At 40.3% G+C, this 24,792-nt stretch overlaps 1 protein-coding gene across 5 annotated transcripts in view; it reads left to right on the top strand.

The window, feature by feature from the left end:
- LOC105918663 (arginyl-tRNA--protein transferase 1) overlaps window positions 1-23,514 on the top strand; it is a gene marked incomplete at its 3' end in the record, with an annotated part of 40,178 nt that extends 16,664 nt beyond the window's left edge. For 2 of the 5 annotated variants that reach the window (XM_036126717.1, XM_036126713.1), the window contains 4 exon segments: window positions 296-492; window positions 5,319-5,447; window positions 15,525-15,557; window positions 23,333-23,514. In XM_036126717.1, coding sequence (XP_035982610.1) covers window positions 296-492; window positions 5,319-5,447; window positions 15,525-15,557; window positions 23,333-23,514 — 541 coding nt within the window. 5 annotated transcript variants of the gene reach the window in all.
- Between the last annotated feature and the right edge of the window lie 1,278 nt (window positions 23,515-24,792).

Genomic DNA, 24,792 nt, shown 5'->3' with positions numbered 1-24,792 from the left:
CTGTGGCGACACCTGAAGGGGAAAAGCTGGAAGAATAATTAAGGAATAAAATTAGTTTGGAGACCTGAGAAATCTGGAAAGAAGCAAATACGTTGTTTTTTTTAATGCCCCACAATTAAGTCATCCTTCAGTCCGATGAGTGTGACCTATTGAGTCTTGGGAATGGTGCTTTTAGTGACTGGAAAAAAAACTTCAGGTTTTTTGAGTTTCCAACCCATAAATGCTTAATACTCCCATAATCTAGTTAGGCTCTAACAGTATTTTCCTCCCCTTCGGCGTCCTCCTTCTGGCGCAGGCTTGGGAGCAGATCCGAGCCGGCCGCTCTGCAGGAAGGCCAAAGATCTAAGAAAGGAGCGACGTCTTCAGAAAGACCAGAACAGACAACATGGCGATGGAGCGTCGCCGCCGAAACCTGCCTGCACCAACCAACCCAAAACTCTGGAGGGGCTCATGAGCGAGCCGTTAGAGGGCAGCTCCTCCCGTCGCCTCGAGGTGAGCAGAATCTGTCAACAGGCGCCCCTTTTCTTCAGCCTGCTTTTGTAACCTGGAATAAAAGAGGGTTTGATTTCTCATAAAGGAGTGACATTTTTGGTCAGAGCCTCTTCCTCAACCGCAGTGACTTCACCATGTGTTTATGTGTGCGGAGGGACTATGCGGGTGGAAAAAAAAGCAGACGTTCCTAGTTTGAATTCAGCTAAATGACACAGACCTTTTTAGATGACATTAAAAACCGCAGTATTTGGATTAGCCGGTAAGCGAAGACGTGGAAATAAACTTTCAGGAGGAAGCAATTTGATGTAGATTGAAGCCTGGCAACGGCCTCAGACCGAGGCTGGTAGCAAAATGCCAAGTTTGGTCCCGAGCAGATTTTAGATCCCGATGCTGTAGCGAAGCAGGCTGTGTCTATTTCTCCCAATCAATGCGTCTCTACTAGATTAATTCGTTTGCCTGCATGCAATAACCATTTAATTTCACTAAATGAATGTGCAAGGTTAAGCCTCCCAAAGGAAGGTTAATTAAAGGCTCCAGCGAGGCTTTAACATGATCAATATAGTAGTTTAATAAAGAAAAGGTCAGATATAATGAAACGATATTACACATCTCCCCTAAAAATAGTTTTAATCAATTTAACTGAATGACATTAAACAGAATTGAAATACAGTTTTCTTTTAAACTCACTTGTATTTAAGGAGTTGGGTTACTTCAGACGAAACGATACGTGGTCTGGTTTTACTGGCACACCAAGTAAAAATGTAAAGCAATTAAAGTATAAATTTAAGGCTTTTACCCCAGTCGCCCAAATCTCACAATGAGAAAATGTTAAAAATCCAAACTTTACATCAAATATGTTTCATTTTTGGGGAGAGACAACAATCTGCAGTGCCACAATCTTTGGTACCCATAGCAATTCCTATAAAATAAATGCAACTGACACATTTTTAAAACTTTTTTCTTCACTGTTTAAGGTTAATCAGACTTTTAATAAGTAATCCGCAACTTCCTGTTTCCTTGGGGTAGTGATATGATGATGAGAGAGAGAGAGAGAATTCAAGCGAAGCAGATGTGGATTTATCTTTATACGTCAACAAACAGCTTCTCATCTAAACTTGCTCTTATCTACAGTCAGAACAATGAATATATCCCACTTTTTGCCAAAAAAAAAAGACTAGGTAAAGACCTGAGTTTATTCTGCTGTCTTACAATAAGGAGGACGGTAAGGGAGATAAAAAAAAAAATCTAATTAGGACTGTGCTGCCACAAAATACTGCGAATTTCATTTAAGGCTTTTCGGTAACACTCGTAAATGTGGCAATAAATGCCGATGGCGCTGTTAAACACTTCTAAAATGTAATACTGATACAAAATAGGAAGTAGAAGATCAACAAGCTCGTTGATTTTCTTCTTCTTCTCGGATCTGGTTGGTTTTAAGTCTATAACAAACTGAAATCCATGGTCAGAGTAAGATGAAGGACATATTTAGATGCGCATCTGTTGGTTTTCCTCAGGTCTTAAATGCAGGTAGGGTTCTATAGTCAACCACTAGGGGTCAGTATAACAACATCATAGATATTTTAGGCTCTGCAGGAAACTCTGGGGCCCTCCTCTGTCTTTGCTTTGAGTTAAATCTCTCTTCGATCATTTGCAGTAATTTAGCAATGGCTTGTTTTGTTATGGTATTTTAAACCATATGGATACACAAAAAGTCTTAAGGATACAGTTTCACAGTAGCATATCTGCTACTGTAAAAAAAAACAACCAAAACTTTCCCTGCCAGCAAACTTAGTTTTAACGTATGTTAAATAATTAGGTTTATGTGAGTAACAGACAAAGTTATTTCAATGGCATCTACCTCCAGGAGGCTCAGTGTTTTGATTTGGCTACAGGACAACAATGGCAAGTGTTCATATGAGAGAGTCCGTCATCCATCCAAGTCAAACAAACCTCAGGTTCAGTTTTGCGTCCGGTTCTTCTCAGATATTCATATGGCAGCGGCTGTGTGGCCAACAAAAGCGTCCAATGAAGAAGGGATTAATTAAAAAATGGGAGCCGCGGGATGAGAAAGCAACACCCGGACACTTTTCTTTCCACAATCTCATCCTGGTTTTTATTTGTAGTCTAACTCCTAGCACTACAATAATAATGATAGTAAAGATTACAGTGTGGACATTGGTATATGAGGGGTAGATGGTTAAAAACCTATACAGGAAATCTAGTATTAGGGTCTTACCCCAATAAAGCTTTAAAAAAGAACATTATGCTTATGCATTTTATCTTTTTGGGCGATATAAGGTTGTGTTTTCTGGTACAGAGCACCTCTATCCGCCAAATACTTTAGGATTCCCTATAAAATGCTATTTTTAAACCAAACTTGTTTTTAGTTTTCTTTACAGATTTTCTTTGGCACCATTGGTCTTTGTTGAACAGTAATTTGACAGGAGAAAAGTCTCATACAAACATATTTTATAAATTATAAAGTAGAGACTTTGCTCTCGGAGAACCACATGGTGAAGTCACTGAAATGAGCTCATGCTTTTAGCTCTTTGTATTCCTGGTTTTTCTGTCTTGCACAGTCATGTTGAAAAGAAAGTTCTCGCTCTTTTATCAATCTGGAGTCAGCATAAACATTTCCCGGCTATAAAAACAGCTGGGCATGTCCCGACGCGGTACCGGTCCAGACACGCTTTAAAGGATCAGTGTCCAAATCCCTGTTGGATGTTAATGGTCTGCTGTTGCAGGTCTTCACTTTCCTCCCCCAATTACTGCCTATTTTACTGTACACTGTGTGTAATACAGTCTGGCAATCCGTACACATTGTGTTGACCTGATGGAGTGTATCCTACTAAACCTAAGTGCAGAGATTGTGTTGGCTGCTGCAGCCTCCTATCTGCCCGTTTATGCATTGGACAGACCGAGGTTTCCCCCAGTGCATTATAGGCCTAACTCATGCAACGCCTCTTTCTGCCAAACTACAACCCCCCCCCCAATCGAATTTCTTGTACTGTTCATTTAAGGACGAGTAATTTTTAACAAGAAACAATGTGATCCTTTGTGTCAAATCAAATGTAGTGCTACTGAGTACAGAACTAAAACCCTTGATGAATAGAAAATATGTAAAAACCCGAGAATGTAAAGAGGGAGCGTTACTTTCTTTTTACAATGACTGTTTAAAACAAAGACTGTATTGCTGTCTTGTACTTTGTATGGAAATGCTTTAAATTCTTGATGTGAAGTTTGTAGAAAAGCCTTGCTAAGTCTGTCGCCTTTAACTGTTTCTTTCCTGCTCTTTGATTAGTGATTTTCCTGTCACTTGCTTTTAATAACCCCTTTATGTAATTTTAAGCATGCCTGTTCCATTCGGATGTTAATTCCTGTCTGCCAATATTCTTTTTGAAGGTGAGGCTAGTGCGCTCCAATCCCCCTAGCCCGCAGTTCAAAGCCTCTTTCGACGCCTCCTACCAGGTGTACAAACTCTACCAGATGGCCATTCACAAGGATCCTCCTGACAAACCCTCCGAGAGCCAGGTCAGAGGGTGGTGGGCATAGGTCAACCCTCATCTACCCACAGATGGAGGGAGGGAGGGAGGGGGTTTGACACCTCTGGGTACCTTCAGTTTCAGCCATAGTTTCTCTTCTTGCTCTGTTGCTTTCTGGATTTATATTTTCAAGTCGGTTAATTTAAATTCTGATCTTTAAAATTATCAAAATATAAAGTTAGCCTATTACAATGAAGTTTATTGCTTTGATTTTGAACAAAGGGGAAATCAACGAAATATAATTAAATCCTTTAGAAAGATTTCAATTGAAAAAGGATCAGAAACAATCTTTGTGCTGAAGAAAGTTTTTTTTTTTTTTTAATGGATAAAAATGTTTCAGATTGGCCTAGTCAAAGTCTGAGCTGGAATCTGATTGGGATGCTTGATACGGCACTAAAAAGCCTCCACTGAGGCTAAATAAAAACAAATGGTGGGTCAAAATTCCTCCACAGCTAAAAAAAAAACTAACGTCTTCACAAACGTCGTGGCAGATGTTGCCACCAGGGGTGTCATAAGCAGTTATGTTTAGGGGTGCAGCTACACGCTAGTTTGGATATATTCTTTTCACCTAATAAAATAAATCCTAGTTTAAAAACTGCGTTTAAGTGCGACAAAAAAAAACAATCATTGTTGAGAGTGGTGTTTGTCAGTATGAAGGTGCCATTTGTTAGGAAATAAATTCTCAAAATTTACATCCTTTATTCAATAGTCCTTCATATGGAAACCAGAACCTTGTCTGGATCTGTGAGAAGGAGTGAGGTTATCAGATTTTCGTTTGTTGGCGAGTGAGGTCACCCTGATGTTTTTTGTTGGCTTTTTTTAGCGTCTCTGGTGTTGTAGAAGAGAACGGTTCGGTCTGTCGGAGGTGATTTGTCCATAATTTCTCCTTTCCTGGACCACTGACACCACATTGCGCCATGGTTTTCTGGTTTCTCTTCGAACGATTTAAGTCAAAAACTGCATAGTGCACTAGCCTCATCCTCAAGTTTCTCATCGGTCTCTTAGAATCTGACTTCAAGCTTCTGTATTTGTGTGCTTTGTGCAAAGAAAAATAGTCCAAATGCATGAACAACTTGCTTGAAGGACTAAGAGACCGTTTTCTATCTAAAGGAAGTAAAGCGCTTTGTTTACTAAATGTACATCCCGTCATTCTTTGTACGTTTGTATTGTAATCTCTCTCCTAACTTTTCACCTCCTTCGAATTCATTGATGTCAATCCTCATAAACCCCAACCCCCCTCCTCCCACCCCTCCACCTTGTCTCCTCCGCACCTTGTGCTTGAAGGTGAGGCTAGTGCCGGTGAACTTTGACGACCCTCAATTCGCGGCGTCCTATCAACATTCGGCGGCGCTGTACGCTCGCTACCAGATGGCCGTTCACGGCGATGACCCAAGCGAATGTAGTGAGACTGAGGTACTGCATGATTATTCTCCCACGGCCAATAGGAAGTTACCGAGAAGGCTTGTAGCCGGATCATTCCGCTTTATTTTCATCTGCATTTGATTGTGGGTTGCTGGTGTAAACTAAAACTCGATCCATCTGTGATCATAATTATATTAGATGGCAGGATGGTTATAAGAAGGTTAAAGACTTTTTGTAATTTGCTGCAATTACCATCAGTCATTTGAGAAGTTGTCCTAGTTTGTATTTTTATGCACAACAGGCGAAGGCCACATTTTGATAAAAAAAAAAGTGTAAATCCCAATAATTACGGATCAATCTCTTAATGCATAAACTTACATTAGAAAATTAAATATTAAGATGGGAGTAAAAAAAAAACGTCCCCCATGATTTGTTTAGTTCTGTGATGCACATAGAAGGAGGTTGATTTTTGTGTCTGGAAAACACATTTAGCAGTAGGTTTTGCATCAACGTCCTGCCAAAAGACCCAATTTCACTTTTTAGTGAGAAACTGTATATATACTGTGTTGGGATTGTAAAGTTCATGATACTATGCACCTTAATAAGGTTTGCAGGGCCAAAGCGTCACAATCCTCCACCATACTTCAGTGAGCACGAGGCGGTTTGCCACACCTTAATCCATTGTTGGATGCTTGACTTTTCTGACCTTTTTGGGAAGTATTTTTGTCGGAAAGCTCACTCCTAGTCTTAAAGGGATCCCCGATTAGTTGTAACAACAGACGTTATTTGAGAAAAATCTATTTTAGATGTAAAAAAATACAGTAAAAATAATGTAAGCGGTTTAGTTATTATAAATTTAAGTAAAATATTGTCACACAAACGTCGCCATGTTGGTTACGCTGCGACGCATTTTGGGTAAATGACGTATGCCAGGTCATTTAGCTCCAGCTCCGTCCAGCCAAAACAACAATGAGTAACGTTAAACCTTTTCAGTTTGAACCGGAGTGCGTTGAAGTTGACGACAATGTAGTAATAATAAAACGATGAATGACACGTACCACACTCTGTGATCCGGCATGTAGTGCTCTGTCTCCGCCCGGTGTCATGTCCAATTATCTGACCGGGCCGGTCCGTTAACACATGTTTAAGGTCTGGTCTTTGGTGTCGGATCCGTGATTTCACATTCTGTACCGCCTGTCTGTGATGTTCTTCCCAGCGTCTTTGACTCGCAAGGCGGCAAGTTTAAGCACTTTATGGATAAACATAGTCGGCACAACAGCTGGCCTTAGCCTGCGAGGGTAACGCCCACCTGTTAAATTTTCTGTTTTGAAATTACAGCCAACAGCGACACCATGTGGTGTTGTCTAGATTTATACCAGTCAAACTCAATATTATAAAAACAACTCGTGTAATGTTAGCCTTCCTGTGTTAGCTCTGTAGGTTCCAGTCCAGTAGGGCCTAACCGCGTCATCAACCCAGCATGCATTGCGCAGGTGAAAAAATGGCGACCTCCATGGGTGAAAAAGATAACAAAGAATATACAATTTTTAAATCAATTATGTATCACAAAGAGGAATTTAGGAAAATAACAACATATTTAGGTCAACATGTTCAACAAGTCATGCATTATTGTAATTCATTTTTTATAATTTTATATTGCACATATTTACATTTACAATGTTATTTTTTTTCCGTTTACTGTTTTTACTCAGAGCCTTGCAACAAAATTTCTCTTGCATGTACATTGTGAAGTGCAGTTGAGTGACAATAACGTCTAAGTTCTTTACTCAATAAACACTGCGATTGTCGTAGATGAAAGATGAGGATTGTGGGAAAATCTTGGCCAAATCTTCGGTCGTGGCTTTAAACATGCGGTTTTACGTTGCACCTTGAGACAAGTTCAAGGACGGCTGTTGTTGGCGTCTTACGACCAAAGATGACCTGCGTTCAATATCTGGCAGTGTCAGAAGGGACCCGGCCCACAAAAATCAAAGACCGGAAGAGATCGGCTGTGAATTTGGACGGTCCGGCCTTCGCTGAGTGTCCCAGACCTTACCTCAGCGTAACGCCTAAAAAGTTATCCAGGATGAAGAAATCCCATCCAATCTAAGTGGGGCCTCTGTCCTTCTGGAGTGGAAAACCGCCTTCATCCACCCTTCTGCCAACAGGCTGCAGTAAATATACAAAACTCTCCAGGTTGTAAAAGTAAGGTAATTAATAAATAATGAAGGCTGTCAGATTGGGCAGACTGTGTCAGATTCCTTTCTGGTGCCATAACACTAGCCCCATTAAAAGGTGGTTTGTGTGTGAATAGCTTCAGCTCAAAATAACATAAAGGTGTGGAACTGCATCAGTGACTCCGCTTACTGGAGGTTTTCCATACAGGAGTGCTTTTTTTCTTTTTAAGTTAATTTATTTTCCATGCTGGATATGTTGTGAATATAGAGGTTTGTAAAAGTGTAGGTTGAATTATGGTTGGGGTAATTGTGCTTTAAAGCAAACCTATTCATTTTATTTCACTATTTATTGGATTTCTGCCTAAGGTGTAGTTTTTAATAAAGAAGTAACTGTTATAACACTACACAAGCTTTTGATTGGAACTATTCATTCATTCTGTCTGCAACATACATCAACCTAATTTCAACATGTTATTATATATGTATGTTTTCCAAGATCCAGGGTAGTTTGTGTTTAGCTCGCTGCAGTTTCCACTGCAGGAACCAGGGCACAACGAGGTTAGGGAAGTTGAAATGTATGTAGGAGGATGTCATTGTTAGGAAGTTTTGCATTTTCAATGTCTACCAGGAACCAAGCATAAAGGTTTGTGGTGGTACTCTGCAAAGCCTTTCTAGTTCTTGTTCGAGTATTTCATATAGAACTGGAATAAATGATAGTTTTGCAAATGCAATGCATTGAAACTACAAGATGAGTGTCGTTGTTTTGGAGCGCTTACATTTAAATGCATTGACAATTTCAGCTAATCTTTGTAAAATTGCGTGAAAGTAAGGAGAGTAAAGCTCTTTTTCAATATAATGTTTAATTTTAAAGAGGACCAGTTATTCAGAAGTAACTTTTTATAACTTTTTGTTGTAGTCATTTTAGTCTCTACTGCTTCTAGAAAAGCTCCAGTCACCAAAACAAACCAACCCCCAGACAGAGATTCTCCCCCCGCCTGCTTTAGTTATTACCCTATAAGTTTCCTTGGTTTTTAGTCTCATTTGAATTCTGCTTCAGAGTGAAACTGCTGTGAAGCTTTCACAAGTTTTAGCTTTAAAGTGGCAAAATTAAACCTTTTCTATGCCGACAAAATATCCAGTTTGCCTTTTTTGGGAATTCTGGACAAAGTATTGCAAGTATGATCTCTGAGGATAATGTCAACAATTAAAAAGAAAGATGTGTTGCCCTATACATATTAAAGTGGAACTAGTAAAACTGTAGTAAAATGAAATACTTTAAAAGCAAGTAGTTTAAAGGTGGAAGTTTGCATTAGCAATGTTTTTTAAAGTTTGCAAGAGTTATGCATTTCAGATTGACGTTATAACATGTAAGTAATGTGACAAACGTTGGAGTGCACTAAATCAATTTAAAAGTTATTACAAATACACACTTTGCACTATTTTTAGATGGCTTTACTTGCCCTTTAAACTGTAACCGGTCTAATTACACCGTTTTTTTTATTCTGATGTTGCTCTGGATGGTAAACAATCTCCTCAGATCACCGCAGAAGCAGCGAAGACTTAATTTCACAATTGTGTTTGCAAACAGTCGCAAGTATTGCTACTGTAAAACTGGCCTGTGCAAATTAATACAGATTAAGGGGCTATAAGAAAAAGATGTTAGTTAGCATGCAGACCGGCCGTTTACCTTTTTGAATACGAATGTTTGTACAGTTTTAGCTCTTATTGTTGCCATTCAAAGCAACATTTTTTTTATTTAGTGTAAACTGTTTCATATGCCTAATGTTACACATTACTAAAATCTACTGATTTTTTCTACTGAAGTTTTTTTTTCTTCTTTTTTTGTTTGTTTTTTGAGGTACATAACTGAGTCTGACAGCATATCAGGATGTAGTCTAGAAAATGATGGGATATAATTTCTAAAGCGATCTGATAGATGGCAGGATTGGAATAAAGTTGGCAAATGCAGGTTTCTTTTCATGCTACATCTTTTTTTCTCCATAATTATTTACACCTAGAAAAAAATGAATATCTGCGTTCGATTTGTTTAAAGTTCGATTTGCTTAAAAAGAACAGAGAATGCTGGTAATTTAAAACACGAAAAATACAGAACTTTGACATATATACACAACGCCTTACGATGACCCATAGATTAGCTGGATTATTACATTCTTGTGAAGGTATTTATTGTTGCATTATCTTATTTTTGGCAGACATCTTTGGTTTACAATTAGTCTGGTTCAGAGATGGCTGATAAGACAAATTATGTGTGCAAGTGAAGTTAAGCCTACCAAAAATTGTTCAATCTTTTAGACATAAAGCCCTAACAGAGGGAAGTGCTTTGTTTGTATTGGGGTATATGCATTTCCTGACAAATCATGACTGGAACATTGCCAGGAATATTTCCCTCCCTGTCTAATATTAGCTTCCTGACAGAGTTGAAGCACATACCAGCAATTATTTTGAGAGGCATGCATGCAGACACAAGTCCAAACAGTCAGTTGCTTATTGGTCTTAATTGTTTCACCGAGCCGTGACTTTCAGTACCTGCGCATGTGGGAATCATTTTCAGGAAAACAAATCCTGTTACATCAGCATTTGATGTAAGCAAAAACTCCTGAAAATAATGTCTGGGGAGGATTTGAAAAGATTAGTATAAAAAAACAGGGGGAAAAATAACAATTTGCAACATGTTAGTGCAGAACAATTACTTTGAGCAGAACTGAGGAACCAACTGGTTTGTAAGGACCCACTCTTGAGTTTTGCATGACTTTTTAAGGACCTGGAACTTTTATTTTTATTTTTATAAATAGATATGTTAAACAAAACTTTAACCAAAGAGAAAAGAGATATTAACAGATACCTTAACTGAGCTTTGCATTTCTAGTAGAGTCATTTTATCACTCACAAGGGCAGCACTTTGACTGTGCGAAGATAACACTGATGAGAGGTGGAAGTAGCAATTAGGCTTAAGCAGATGTGTTTGTTTAAATGCACCGTATTTGTGGAAGAATACAACCGTGTGTGCTCGCAATGGCTGCTTGCAAGCCTTAATTGTGCACAGATGTGTGTTTACTGTAAGAAAGGGAGAGTCGAAGAGGACGAGATGGACTCCATGTGTGGATGAACATCAGGATGTTGCTGCAACTTCATGGATCGATTCTGTTTCTGATGGAAAAGATTTGATGCTATTGAAGTTGGGCAGAAATCCCTCCATTGTCCCTCCATGCCCTTTAACTTTGCCTTCACTTTAGGCTTTATTTATTTTACTGACTGCGTGTCTGGGTTTACCTTGCATTTCTGTGTGAGAGGAAGAGGAGCTCAGAGCTGAAGCACACTTATACATTTTTACTTGCATACATTAAAAGTCTGAAACACATAGTTAACATTTTGGTTTGGCTTTACTGAAGGGTACGGCATTCAACTGCAAGTTAATTTTTTGGAATTTTATTCTCACTCACACACATCTAGCAGCCAGTAATTTTGCAAGACCTCAATAAATGATGTCATCTAATAACTGCAGCTGTTGTTCTGTTGGTAAACCAGCATTTTTTTTTTTTTAAAACAAAAGTTTTATTTGTGCCTTTCAGCTATACTGCACGTTGGAAGCTTTACAGTTAGTAATTTGACCGTCAGAGCCAGGAGTGGAAAATTACACCTCACTTGCAGCTTGACGAGCTCTTCTGCACATGAGCGAAGATCGTTGCTGACTCAATAGAATCAGACACTACAGTTTCCACATTCCACAATTAGTTCTTCAGAGAAATGTTTCTACGAGTGTTACTTTTATTAGAATGTTGTGCATGCTATCAAAACACCGGTTAGTTTCAATAAAGAATAAAGACGACGACTGAGCCAGTGGCTTTGAATGGATGAGGCTTTTGGTGGAAGAATGGGAAGCAAATTTAGATTATAATCATATCTGTATTGTTTTTAAGTAGTCTCATACATTCATTTTTGTTTTTCTTTTGACACCGTGCAAGTTAAACTTGTGTGTAAAAGCCCCGTTTAGCGGTTTTAGTACGCAGGTGGTCACTTTTGCTGCCCCTGTTCTTGTTTTTCATAGCTTTTAAAGGCATACTATGCAACATTTTTCAGTTAATTAATGTGTTCCATACCGTTTTGGATGATTATATGAGTAATTTCAGGTCGAACAAAGGTTTTCTCGGCCGCCCTGGTGTTCTGTGGGGGAAATACCGCACTTGCAATTGCAAGAGCTCACGGCCCGCACACAGAAGTCTCGCTTTACGGCAAGAACTCCATGTGTTTTTGCCCTGCCATTCACTATATGCACGCGCAAAAGCAACAACAAAGAACCGCGTGTTAACGTCAAATAAACATGCAAGCATATCGAGTTTTATTATTATTATTATTATTATTATTATTATTATTATTATTTTTTATGTTGGCGAGACGCCACCGCGGCGGCCGCGGCTTGGCGAGGCGGTGGTGGTATCGTCTCGCACACATAAAAAAATTAAAAAATAAATAATAATAATAATAATAATAATAAAACTGGCGAGGAGGTGGCGGCCGCGGCTTGGCGAGGCGGCCGCGGGAAGCTTGATGTTCATACTTTCACTGTGTTAGTCATTGTTTGTACTGCCGTTTTTTCCACTTTTCGTTGCGTTCGCCTGTCTGCTAAGCTCAAAACAACCGCGCCTGGGTTGATGGAGAAACCAGAACAGCTGAGCATCTTTACGACAGTGCACTTTTACTTTCGTCCTCTGGGGGGAGCCTCGCTGGAAAATCTACCCCGGTTGCATAGTATACCTTTAAAGCTTGTGTTTTACGCAAGTGGATTTAATTGGTTGCAGTTTGTAGTTTATGCCTCTAGAGGTCAGTGTATCTCAGGCGTATTGCTATTGTTTTTGTGAGATTAAAATGTATCTGTGAAATCCCAGAAATCTGTTGTTTCCTTTAGAGATCTAGTATAAAGAATAAAAACATGACACACTAAAGGAGTATTTCTCCTCCCTTTATGCACATAATTGGTGTACCCTTTTGTTAAAGTGGTCAAGTGTCACTGCCCTCATGTTTTCAAAGCGCTTATTTTGTTGGCAATACTCTTAGGCACTATATCCACTAGCACTAGCTTCTGAATTCAGAGGTAATCTTGTGTAGATAGAGGAGAAAGTCCTCATAATGTACGTTCTCTCTAGAAATAGTTTTTTTTTTTAACCTTTTTTTTTTTTAACCTTCCATAAAAGTGGGGCATAGGAACTAAATGCAGCTTCTCTATTTGGTTCTGGTTCTGGGCATGCAGAGTAGGCTGGGGCTACAGGAGATACAGGGAGCCAGTGTAAGGACTTTAGAACTGGGGTGATGTGCTCTACTTTCTTCGTCTTAGTGAGGACGCGGGCAGCAGCGTTCTGGATCAACTACAGCTGAAAACACTGTTGCAGTAAGCAATTTGACTAAAAATAAGCGCATGGATTATATTTTGCAGATCCTGCTGAGACATTAGTCCTTCAATCCTGGAAATGTTCTTCAGGTGATAGAAGAACCACTTTGTAATTGTGTTTAGATGCTTTTGGAGGTTCAGGACTGAGTCCATCACTACACCCTGATCAGTGGTTACTAACTACAGCAGCTGAAGCTGTGTGCTAACTTTTGATCGCTCCTCTAATAGTCCAGAAATTATTACTTAAGTTTTGTTTTTATTCAATTGAAGAAGATTTTGGCACATCCATGCATTGATTTCTTCTAATCATTTACTCACATTTACAGCACTTGAATGGGTTGATAGTCACCTGGTGACATGGTGATGTAGAGCTGTGTGTCGTCTGCATATTTATTGTACCTGATATAGTTTTTTTATGACCTGGGCTAGAGGCAGCATGTAGGTATTGAATAGGACGGGACTCGGGATGGACCCTTAGGGAACCCCACAGGTGATTTTTTTCATCTCTGATGTAAAGTTACCTACTGATACAAAAAAGTGGCCAAAATCTGACTCTTTTTTTTTTCTACGACAGCCGGATTAGCACAAATTGAATGTATATTTTTCTCTTTTAAAACAGATCCAAGCAACTTTGATGGTCTTAAATGTGATACATATTTAATGTGTTTCAGAGTGACATTTGTCACAACGGTCAGGTTGCTTTGTCAGATTCTTAGGGTGTTAAACTGTGACAGATATCACAATTTTCTGCCAGTGAAGACAGAAAGTGGCCTGATCAAAAATAAACAATGGCCAAAACGAACATGCCAGACACCGCTTAAAGAACTAGTACTGAAACATGCTTGCTAATATCTGTAGATCTCATATTTAGTTCTGTAAACGGTGTGCTACATGCCATCCTATGTATTCTTCAAGGCATGTCTACACTGGATTCAGATTGCGATCACATTAAATAGCAATGAGATTTGCAAATGTCTTAGGTTTTAAAACCCATGTTACAGTAGTGTATTTCTGCCCTGGGTGCAAAGATAACACTCCATCATTGTCTTCCTAGATTTTTAATGCTGTAAAGGCCGAAACACCAAACCATCTGATCCGTCTGATGCGACAATAAATTGCGTTTTAGCAATTAGATCTGATTGAAATGAATGGGGGAGATTGACCAGTGGTGCAGCTGTACTGCGTAGCTCCAACCATGTTAACCCCTGCTCTATTTTGGTTGGAGCTACGCAGCATTTTGACGGGAAATCTACGAGTCGGACATGAAAAGAGACACTTTGGGAAAGTAAAACGTAAGGTTTCTGTCGCCTCATCTTACAGCATGCTTGGAGCGGCTTACATAGCAAAGGAGTTTGACTTGTTTTGTAATTAGTTTAGCTAATAATTAACAACTTGGGTTCACTCATGTATATAGAGCATTAAAAGTTCAACCCAGAATGGTCAGGAGACTCTTAACGTGAAAAAGTAAACAAACTGGGAATGGCACAAAAATGTTGAATTTTTTGACAAAGTTTTACACTAAATTTCACAAATTATAGCTACTTCATAGATGTGACGGGATCTGAACGTGCACAAATTTTGCTAATGTTTACACCTTCGTAAAATGACAGGAAACAGTGTGACAATAGCTTTAGCACTCTCCCAATAAAGTTTTATTAATGTCACAACAGCTCACAAGAGCTGCGGGCGACAATTGGAGAAATACTTTCTCTTTTGGAAGAGCTGGGGCTTGTGGCAGTAAATAAACTTAGTCGTTATATAACCTCGTAGAGTGTGAAACAGCTTTGGACAATATGAAGCCCCAACGCGCAGTAAATTATACCCCCTGCTTGAAAACTCTTATCTGCACCCTTTGTGTCCATGTGCTGCATATTTTTATTTTTTTTATAGCTGCTGTTGTGCGACCTCTTCAACAGCAGCATCCAACTCTAGATCATAAAAATAAGCAAATAGAAGTCACATGTGAATTTGCGAAATGGGGTCGTACCTGTATAGGACAACAAAAAGACGGTCCGTCACTGCTGCGTTTCAAGTTTTTAAACGGTTAATATTGAAGGAGGCAGAGTTTGTCGTCCTGCCCTAAAGGCCAACACTACTGTAAACACACCACTCTCAACTCCTCAGCTAAAAAGAAGCACAGGAAATAGTGTAGATAATAGACCAAAGACGTATATTTCCACACACACACAGAGACAGAGCCCCACTGTAATTGATATCTGCTGTGCATTTTAATGTGTGCTGAGAGATAGACTTCTGACGCTGGCAGGGCTGCTTATTTTAGCTGTCATTGTGTCCTCTCCTAGTCTGCAAGCCACGGCTGATAGGGTAAATGTTTTCGTTTGTGTAAATAAAGGCTTCTTTTATGCCTGTAATGAATGGAAGGCTATGTGACGCCTAAGCCAGGAGAAAATGGAAATGGATAAACAATATGGGACAGCAAAAGGAGATGTGTATGGTTTTCATTTGTGCCTATTGAAAGGAGTTGGTGACCCAGAGAACTAACTGTTTTTTTTCTCTCTCCTTCCCTCCTTTTGATTGCCTCCGCAGTTCCGGAGATTTCTTTGTGATTCACCACTAGAGGTACGTATTTCCCTCAACCTGTTGACAGTTTAACAAAAAAACCTTCTCCAGAACGTCTGTGCTCGTCCGCGTGTGTTACCTGGAAGGATTTGCTCCGCGATAAAGGACAAATCGCGTTTATAAAAACAGGAATATCCCAGCGAAAACAACTGTTCCTGTTTTCCTGGTCCACCACATATGTTCCCTTTGCTCGCTCTTCCCGATGAGCCTCCAGCTGGATCGAGCGGGGTTAAAGTGTTCAAGAAGGGGATTCTGTTTCATGTCGTGGGGGTTTAATTTAGCCTCACCTGAGTAAAAAACGGGAGGAAAACAGAAGAAAAGTGGTCTGCAGATTGCATTAGTACCACTGGGTTTAACTTAATGACCTCAGAGCAGTCTTTTGATGTTTACAGAACATACCACTACCTTTACGTTGCTTTACAGATACATGATTTATGGACCGATGCATTCATCTTACAGGCTTCAGTTTTAAAACTGAGATTGCCAGTGAGAATTTTACATAAACTCATGGTGGTTAGGAATGTAATATGAATTAGATAGAATACATTGATAGTCTTAGAGATGACTTCTTTAAATGGTCAGCGTTTTTAATTCTGTCTGATGTAACATTCTACAGTTTTTTTTTCTTTTCATTTTTTTTAAATAGTCTTTGTGGATGCTATTTATATAAGAGGTTTTTCATGTAATGTTGTGTATTTGTTTTTATTTATTTATTCATTTTTTGCCAGGTCCCTGACAAAATTATATTTAATTTCAGTGGTGACTTTCCTGGTTAAATAAACGTTAAATAAACTTTAGGGCTGTTGAAGACATTTTTGAAACGTTCTTCCTTCAGGATGGACTGAATGCACAGCAAACAACTTTAATGATTTTTAAAAGTTCTGTGTGCACAAGTTTGCGTTCATGATATATTTTCTCTCATCCAAACAAGAGTCAAAATTATTCACACACCTTCAATTATACACGTCCAACACCACAAATGCTTGTCTCCATATTTTGTAGCCATCAAAAAGCTTTGGGCATCATTCAGGTTGGAGATTTGACCAAAATCTGTAGAGTTCATTGAAATTGTTGAGGGTTCGTCCCTCAGACCCAGTATTTAAACCATGGTCTAGAAATTTCCAATGGCATTAACGACATATAGCCACTTAATATGCTTACAAAAAAAAGAAGACCAAAAACCAATCATGATAAAATAAGGTTATATACACCAAGCCTCCATCTTGATAGTATTTCGATGGTCCTTTTTTAATTCGCTCTTGGGCGCGATTAACAAATATAAACAAACGTGACGACATCTAGCGGCAGTGTGGCAGAACTATCATAATGCCGGTTTGCTTAATTTATGAATCAGTTGTAAATATTGCCGGACCGAGCCTGACCTTCTTAAATAAGGCAGCTCGGCGTGATCGAAGACCAACCGTTATTAATTAAACTGATCTACAGCAACTTTAAGAGCCTCATATCAGAACATTCGCTCACGTCAGTCAACTCAGCGGTCACGTTTGAGCCTCGGCAGGTTTAGCGTCTGCTTCAGTGAACACCAACGTTCATTACGGTATTCCCAGTGACATTCCTGTCTTTTCCCTCCTGGAATCATATTTTTTGCGCTTTTTTCCCCCCACTGGAACTTGGAACATCCTTCATTGTTTTGCTGGGTGATGCTAATAGCCGTTAGCCGCTTCCTTGTTTTAACCCCCGCTGTGCATGCGCAGTGACAGGGCCGGATTATCCATAAGGGCCAGTGGGCCAGTACCCAGGGGCACCAACCATGGGGGGGGGGGGGGCACCACATGACACATGCTTTAAAAATATATTTTTCATAAATTGTTATATTATTTACTTGAAATTGTTGAAAGACCATGCATTATTCGTTTTGTGAACACTGATGTCACAATAATAATAAATGATAAATAAATTAAGATTTTTTTGATTTCAACATTTTAAAATGAGATATTTGAATATTGCTCACAGCTCATATGCCTACATGTAGGCATTAAGTTAGTAAATAGTAAATTACATTACAGAAATCCCCTTCATTATGTCTGATGTTTTTGACCGCAGGACAGCACGGGGGGGGGGGGCTTTGAGGTATATTGCCCAGGGGCACCACATTGTCTTAATACGGGCTTGGCAGTGACATACTTCCGTTACAATCGACACAAAAGGCTTTATTTACTAACAAAAACAAAGCATGAAGCACCAAAAATAAAAACTAATACGCCTGCAGGACGTGATAAATAGTCATAAAAACTTTCTATGCAACCAGAGTGAGCTACCGGCGTATAAAAAAATAAATAAAAAATCTAATAACGTGGATATGCACCTTTTTAAAAGTCAGGGTTTTGTAAAGGCTATTGCAGAAGCTTAGCGTGTTTGGGACGTCTCTTTCCTGTTGATCTTTGACCATCGAGCTGCTGATGTAGTGGGATGTTAAAGGGTTTGATGTAGTCCCTCCTCCTTCATTATTCTGTCCTCTTTAAGCAGTGCACCATTATCACGCTGTGTTTTTATCAACGCTATGGTGGACAGTTGGTACAGGGTTCTTGCATTTGAAAGTCTCAACTCATCAGGCCAAGCTTCTTGTCATTGTAGCCAAGTAGCTCAATCTTTATCACCAAAGACGATCCCTCGTTAAGGTTATTTCACTGCAGGATATGAGGTATTAAAGAGCCCGCCAGTGTTCAAAAGCACCAGTGGCCCTGTTGGGTCAGAACAATTACATCAACAATTAGACCCCAAGACGGAGCCACTTATTGGAGCCACTTTAATGGGTTCGAGGTCCAGAAGCTCATTCGAACAGACGGACACAAGCACAGTCGCTCCGTTTTGTCCCGTGTGGCCCCTCAGGTCTTCCCTAATGAACATCATTAGTGTTTATAGGAAACAAGCTTTTATCACCTCGTCAAAGCTGGCGACCAGGCACTCCGAATTACACAGTTCAGCACACATACGCATACGTGTTCACACCGTGGCACGCCGCCTAACACATTTTTCTGCCTGGACTGTCTCACCCTCTCCAAACGGCCATGTCCTTTTCATTTTGCCTCCTCTTGCACAACTTGGTTTTATTGCTCGCATCCATCTCTCCACCGCCGTCTCTCTCCAAGTGTTGAATTATCATGCATAAAAATCTGCACTACTCTTGCGTGTTGTTCTCCATCTGTCTCTAATCTGAGCCGCTATTAGAGCACATGCACACAGACGCTCGCCACATGGACCTTCAAACTGTGTGGTTCAGTTCACATGTAAGCCTGCATTCATAAAAGAGTCTGCGAACTGCACGGCTACAAATGCAGCTGCCGGATGATCGTTTGTTTGTTGCCGTGTTTCATTTAATCTAAATTGCAGAGGTTTCACGCTAAAATCCAGGTAAAATCCCCCCCCCGCCCTCTGTTGTTGCAGTGCATTTTGAGAACGTATTAGTGCTATGAGAGGAACAGGGCAACGTCAGTGTCTGAAAATATAATGAGAAGCAATCATGCCAAGTTTAGCATGTTGGAGGTGGGTTGAGTGTTGTAAGCTGTACTTGCCTCAACCCATTTCTGCTTGTTTTTTAATTTTTTTCCTCAAGCTTTTTCTTTATGTCTGAGCAATAAACACTTAATAACAGGGTTTGTAGATAATTCATCACAGAAAACCAACTGTTTATTGTTGACTTTTTTCTGTAAGATCCTCGTTATTTCTGTGGAATCTGGTCTGAAACCTCAGTTAGAAATAAAAGTGAGGATTTGAAATATTTGAAGGTAGAAATCGGCAGCTATTGCTCCTGCAGATCTAACCCCAGGGGCTTCTAAATGGTTTTCTAAAGCTTATTCTCACTGCAAAAACGGATCTAAAAATAGGTAAAATGTTCTTAAAATTTGTGTTTTTGTCCTAGATTTGAGCAGGTAAATAAGATTATCTGCCAATGGAATGAGTATTTTGACCCCTAAAATAAGATAATTAGATATACTGCACTTGAAATAAGATGATGGAGATGAATTGTTCCTATTTTAAGTGCAAAAATCTTATTCTATTGGCAGATGATCTTATTTACCTGCTCAAATCAAGGAAAAATACGCAAATTTTAAGAACATTTTACTTATTTTTAGTTCCGTTTTTGCAGTGCTCCCTGCCTGATTAAGTATGGAGGGCAGAAAATTAGCTTTAAACGAACATATCCACATCAAAATTTTGCTCTTTGAGTTTTAAGTTGGCGACTCATTGGTAAATTGGAAAATTTGAAAAACGTCTGTTTTGCTGTTTTCTGCATATAGCACTTTAAATCAGGGTTTTAAACTCCACCTGTTGTTTCTTAACTTAACGTGATCTAAAGCGATCCAGATGCCAACTAAGCTATATTTTACCTTACAGCAGATTGTTGGTTTATGTAGTTATTTGTGGAGCATGCTTATGATAAAAAAACATAGCTACTATACAGCAGTTACAATAAGTATCGACCACATCATCCATTTTCTAAGTGAAATTGGTGCTGCCTTTCAGATTATTACGTTGTTTGTATGTGACATCATTCAGTGATCAAAGGGGATTTTAAGGGTTTAATTACAACACTCGATTTGTAGGATAAATTTTATTTATTTATATAGCACCTTTCAAGACATAGTTCACAAAGGGCTGTACAGAAGAAAATTAAAATAATTAAACAGCTAATCCGATTGAAAGTTTTAGTGAAAGATGAATAGTTGCTTTTTAAAAAGTGTTCACCGACCTTGATCTAAACCGGAGAGCGCTCCAGAGTCCTGGGTCTACCACTGAGAAGGTCCCGTCACCTCGTACTCGGCATAAACAGCAGGCCTTGATCACGTGACCTCAGGGACCTGCTAGGGACACACAGATGTACGACCATTTAACACCCTTTAATTAAGAAAACAAGTGCAGGAGACCTCTCTTGTATTATACTCCGAGTCAGCGTTCTTCCAATTCTCTCAGAATCTCTTGCACATAGAGAAAAAATGTATCCATTAGTTTTCTTTCCGCAAATGTCTCTTTGAAAATGACCCAAAGGTTGAAAGCATCATGGCGTTCACCCTCTCCTCTTCGCTCTGCTCTGTTCTGCCTGCTGCCCACATGGCCTCGTGTTTCGGCCAGATGTGAGCGATTTGGGGGGCTACCGGGGAGGCTGTGAGGTGGTTTGAAGTGTTCAGGGAAATGTTGAGATGGTTGTCGCAGGGGCAAGGACACAACCATCAAGCTGTCGTCTGAGGTGTAGGCGCAGGCCGGTCAGACGAGGGCCGCGGCGGGCGCATTCATACCAACATTCGTGCTCAGCCAATAAAGCTATTGCGTTTCCTGCACCAGCACTCAACATTTGTGTGTAGTCCAAGTGGGGTAAAGCAAATCCCTTTGTGTTATTTTCCGTTACTCATAGCTTTTAAACGACAGAGTGGGGCCTCTGACAAAGACGGCGATGTTTCTGGAGTGGCTGGTAATAACAAACTGCCCCATAAACGGACAGTCTGGCAGTAACAGTGTTATAAAGACAATCAGACTTGCATGTCGAGTGACCAGCTACGTTTCAGAAAACCGTCGGCCCTCTGGGGGTCAGAGACATGCCGAGATCGGGTCTGTCAGACTCGCCTTATTTCTCTTCTGTCGGTTTTTAATTTGGTCAGCATGCGGCCCCCGGTGGATTCCCAGATTACCCAGCCAGCTCCCTATGTGTTGTGATAACTGGCAGTGTCTGCCGCTTAACTGCGTCCAGATGAACGCCGGCTAAGTAGCAGGATCCTGTTACCAGTGCGCTGAAGAAAGTCTCACACACACACACACACACACACAAAACCTATACTCCAGCTCAACGTGACTTTTAACCCTAACCCCGAGCCTCTAGCCTTAAGCCGGCGGGGATAAAAGCGCAAAAAAGTGGTTTGATTGAAAAAGCCCAGCGTGCGGATTCTTATGAGAAACGGCGTGTCTGTGGAAAAGCGTTTTCGTTAATGGGATTGACTCGAGCTCACGGACGGCGCACACCGGCACCCACATTCTTTGGTGCCACATGGAATGAGCGGACGCAGATATATAGTAGAAAGCTTGGCAGCGCGCCACAGCCGCGCGGTGGAATGGGTTTTGCTCACGCAGGTTCTTTTATTAAAAAGCCCTCTCCTGGAGAGTTTCTGTGGTCAGTCCTTCACGTCGCCCAGCCGCAACCCCCCTCCTCGCTCGAGCTTTCACTCCACATTTGGGAACCATTAGCCGACTAAATGGGAGGCTACTGTACACACCCACTCACAATGCACAAGGCTTGGCTGAGAAATACAGCACTTATAATACACCATTATACACGGCTGTGTGTTTATTGTTGTACGTAGGCATAGGTATGGATATATTTGGGGGGGGGGTGCAGTTTTACACTGGAACTTTATTTCACACGATACATTGACTTGGAAAAAGGTTTTCAAAACTTTTCACATTTTGCTGCATTCTAACCACAAAATTCATTGCATTTATGTGATTTTATTAATGGCTGGCTGACAACTTGACTAAACGGATTAATTCAAATTTACAATTTTTATAAGATTTAATTTTTGGAGAATCGTGATTTTTATTTTTGCCAATGCTCTCATTGGGCTTCCATGAAGAGAACAGCATGCAATGCTGAATATATGTTTAGGAAAATATATTTTCGAAATATTATAAAGGGAAAACGTTTTTTCCATAATACGAGGCACTTTAATTTACCCATTTACTTTTTTTTTATAGTTAGTTTGAAGTTACACAAGTGAAGTCTTAGCTCCTTGTGTAAAACCACTAGTTTTACAAGCACGTTTCACAGTTTGTAATTAGTTACACTTTTGATTCAGGTCAACTTCTGCACGAGGTTAACCTGACTTTAGCCATATGGATTTCGCTCCGCCTAGCTTCACTCACATCCATCTGGGACATCTCCCATAGAGAGTGATTTCTCCAACCGATTTTATAGTCTAGCCAATCAGGACGCAGAGGTGGAGTTTCATAGATGTGACGTAGTGGAGAAGCGACCGTGAGACTGTTTTGATTCAGACAACAATGGCGCCTCGCCATCGAGGAAGCAAGCGTTAGCATTGATGCTGCTATTTCTTCCGTGTTGTCCAATCTACCTAATATTGTTTCATTAAAAGAACATCAGAGAACGGCTCTGAAGGCTTTTGTTGGTGGAAACCATGTTTTCGCCCTTCTCCCGACCGGATTTGACAAGTTTTGTTTTCCGGGGCGCGTCCGTGGCGGAGCGGTTAGCGGTTAGCACGAACCATGTTAGGAGGCCTTTAGTCCTCAACGCGGTCGGCCCGGGATTGACTCCGACCCGCGGCGCTTTGCCGCCTGTCTTCCCCCCTCTTCCTGTCAGCTCACTGTCAATAAAACACGTGCCACTAAAGCCGCAAACACATTAAAAAACATTTAGTTTTTTCCTGCGTCGCTCTAATAGCGTCACGGGTTAGCTTCGGTGTGAGTAGTTGAAATAGCACGTCAATAAAGATGACAGACAAGTGGCTTATCCAATCATATGCAAGGATATTTGATAAGGCCCAGCCTTCTGAAACGCCATTCCTATGGATCTGTCCCAGATGGATGTGAGTGGAGCTAGGCAGAGCAAAATACATCTGGCTGGGGTCAGGTTAACACAAGGTACTCCTGAATACAAATGTACTCCACACTTTTCAAAATGTTTTGTAAACGATTTGCTGTTGACTTCCAATTGACAATTATGCTCAATCCACTGTGATTTCTAGGATTTACGTTCAAGTTTTAATAGTCGGTTTCTGCCCGCTCTTTGTTCTGTGCTGCTGTCGCTTCAGGCGGAACATTCTCCAGACGGACCAGAGTTGGGCTACGGCTCCTTCCACCAGCAGTACTGGCTGGACGGACGCATTGTGGCAGTGGGAGTGATCGACATCTTGCCTACCTGTGTGTCTTCTGTCTATCTGTACTACCACCCAGATTTTGAATCGCTGTCTTTAGGGTCATACTCAGCTCTCAGGTTAGTGGTTTTAAATCTTTACCTTTTTGCTGTACCTAGGATTTTCTGGGGAACAAAGAGCTGTTTGCTCTTTCATTGTTGACAATTAACTTTTTTGTTGATATTTCCACTTACTCTCTCCTGCTTTCCTCTCCCTCAGCTGCATTTTTCCTGTTTCTTACTTCATCTGTTGAACTTTGTGGCACATCATAGTTGCTATCATGCTTTAGGCCAGGAAAAAAAAAAGTGTCTTTCTTCACAGTCGATTGGTTGCTGCATTTTTTTTGGTTTGTGGTGGAGCTGACGACAGTTCTCTCCTCCTAGATGAAATATAAGAACACACTCACACCCTATAGGCACACACATCATGCATTTCCTCTAAGATGTAATTCAATAATGTGAGAAAGGCATTTTGAAATATTTTCAGCGCGTTTAGGTGTTGCAGGGCATGCTTTGGGTGCCCAGGCATATGTGCAGATGTAATCTTGCACTAAATCAGCTCAGCAGAGGTCAAAATATTTGCTGCTCCCTATATAGGGGGAGCTCCCTGGTCATCTTATGCAAACAGTCCCCCATCACTTAGGTTTTTTGAGAGCCCGAGTCTAAGAGTAACACACACTGCTCTGTGTCGAGGAGGGAGCCGGCAGGAATGAAATCCTCCCCTCTTGTTTGCAGACACCAGTCAGAGGCTTTGATCTGGTCCGGACACTCTCAATTCAATTCAGATTATTTATATAGTGTCAATTCACAACACACGTCATCCCGGGGTGCTTTACAAAGTAAATTTAATCGAATCACGCAGACAGATTGGTTGAAAGGTTTTCTATCTAAGGAAACCTGGCAGATTGCAGATTGAAGTCTCTCCAAGCAGCATTCACTCCTCCTGAAAGAGCGTAGAGCCACAGGGACTGTCGTCTGCATTGTTGATGGCTTTGCAGCAATCCCTCATACTAAACATGCATGAAGCGACAGTGGAGAGGAAAACTTCCCTTTTAACAGGAAGGAAAAACCTCCAGCAGAACCAGAACCAGGCTTACACCGCAAAAACTGACCTAAAATGAGTAAAATGTTCTTAAAATGTGTGTTTTTGTCCTAGATATGAGCAGGTAAATACGATTATCTGCCAATGGAATGAGTATTATCCTAAAATAAGATTATTAGACACCCTGCACTTGAAATAAGATGATGGAGATGGATCGTTCCTATTTTAAGTGCAAAAATCTTATTCCATTGGCAGATCATCTTATTTACCCGCTCAAATCAAGGACAGATAATACTAATTTTTAGAAAATTTTACTT

This window comes from Fundulus heteroclitus, chromosome 22, assembly GCF_011125445.2.
Source record: "Fundulus heteroclitus isolate FHET01 chromosome 22, MU-UCD_Fhet_4.1, whole genome shotgun sequence".
NCBI classification, from domain to species: Eukaryota; Metazoa; Chordata; class Actinopteri; order Cyprinodontiformes; family Fundulidae; genus Fundulus; species Fundulus heteroclitus.
Note: the sequence above shows the minus strand (reverse complement) of the source record. Positions and strands in the feature narration are given on the sequence as shown.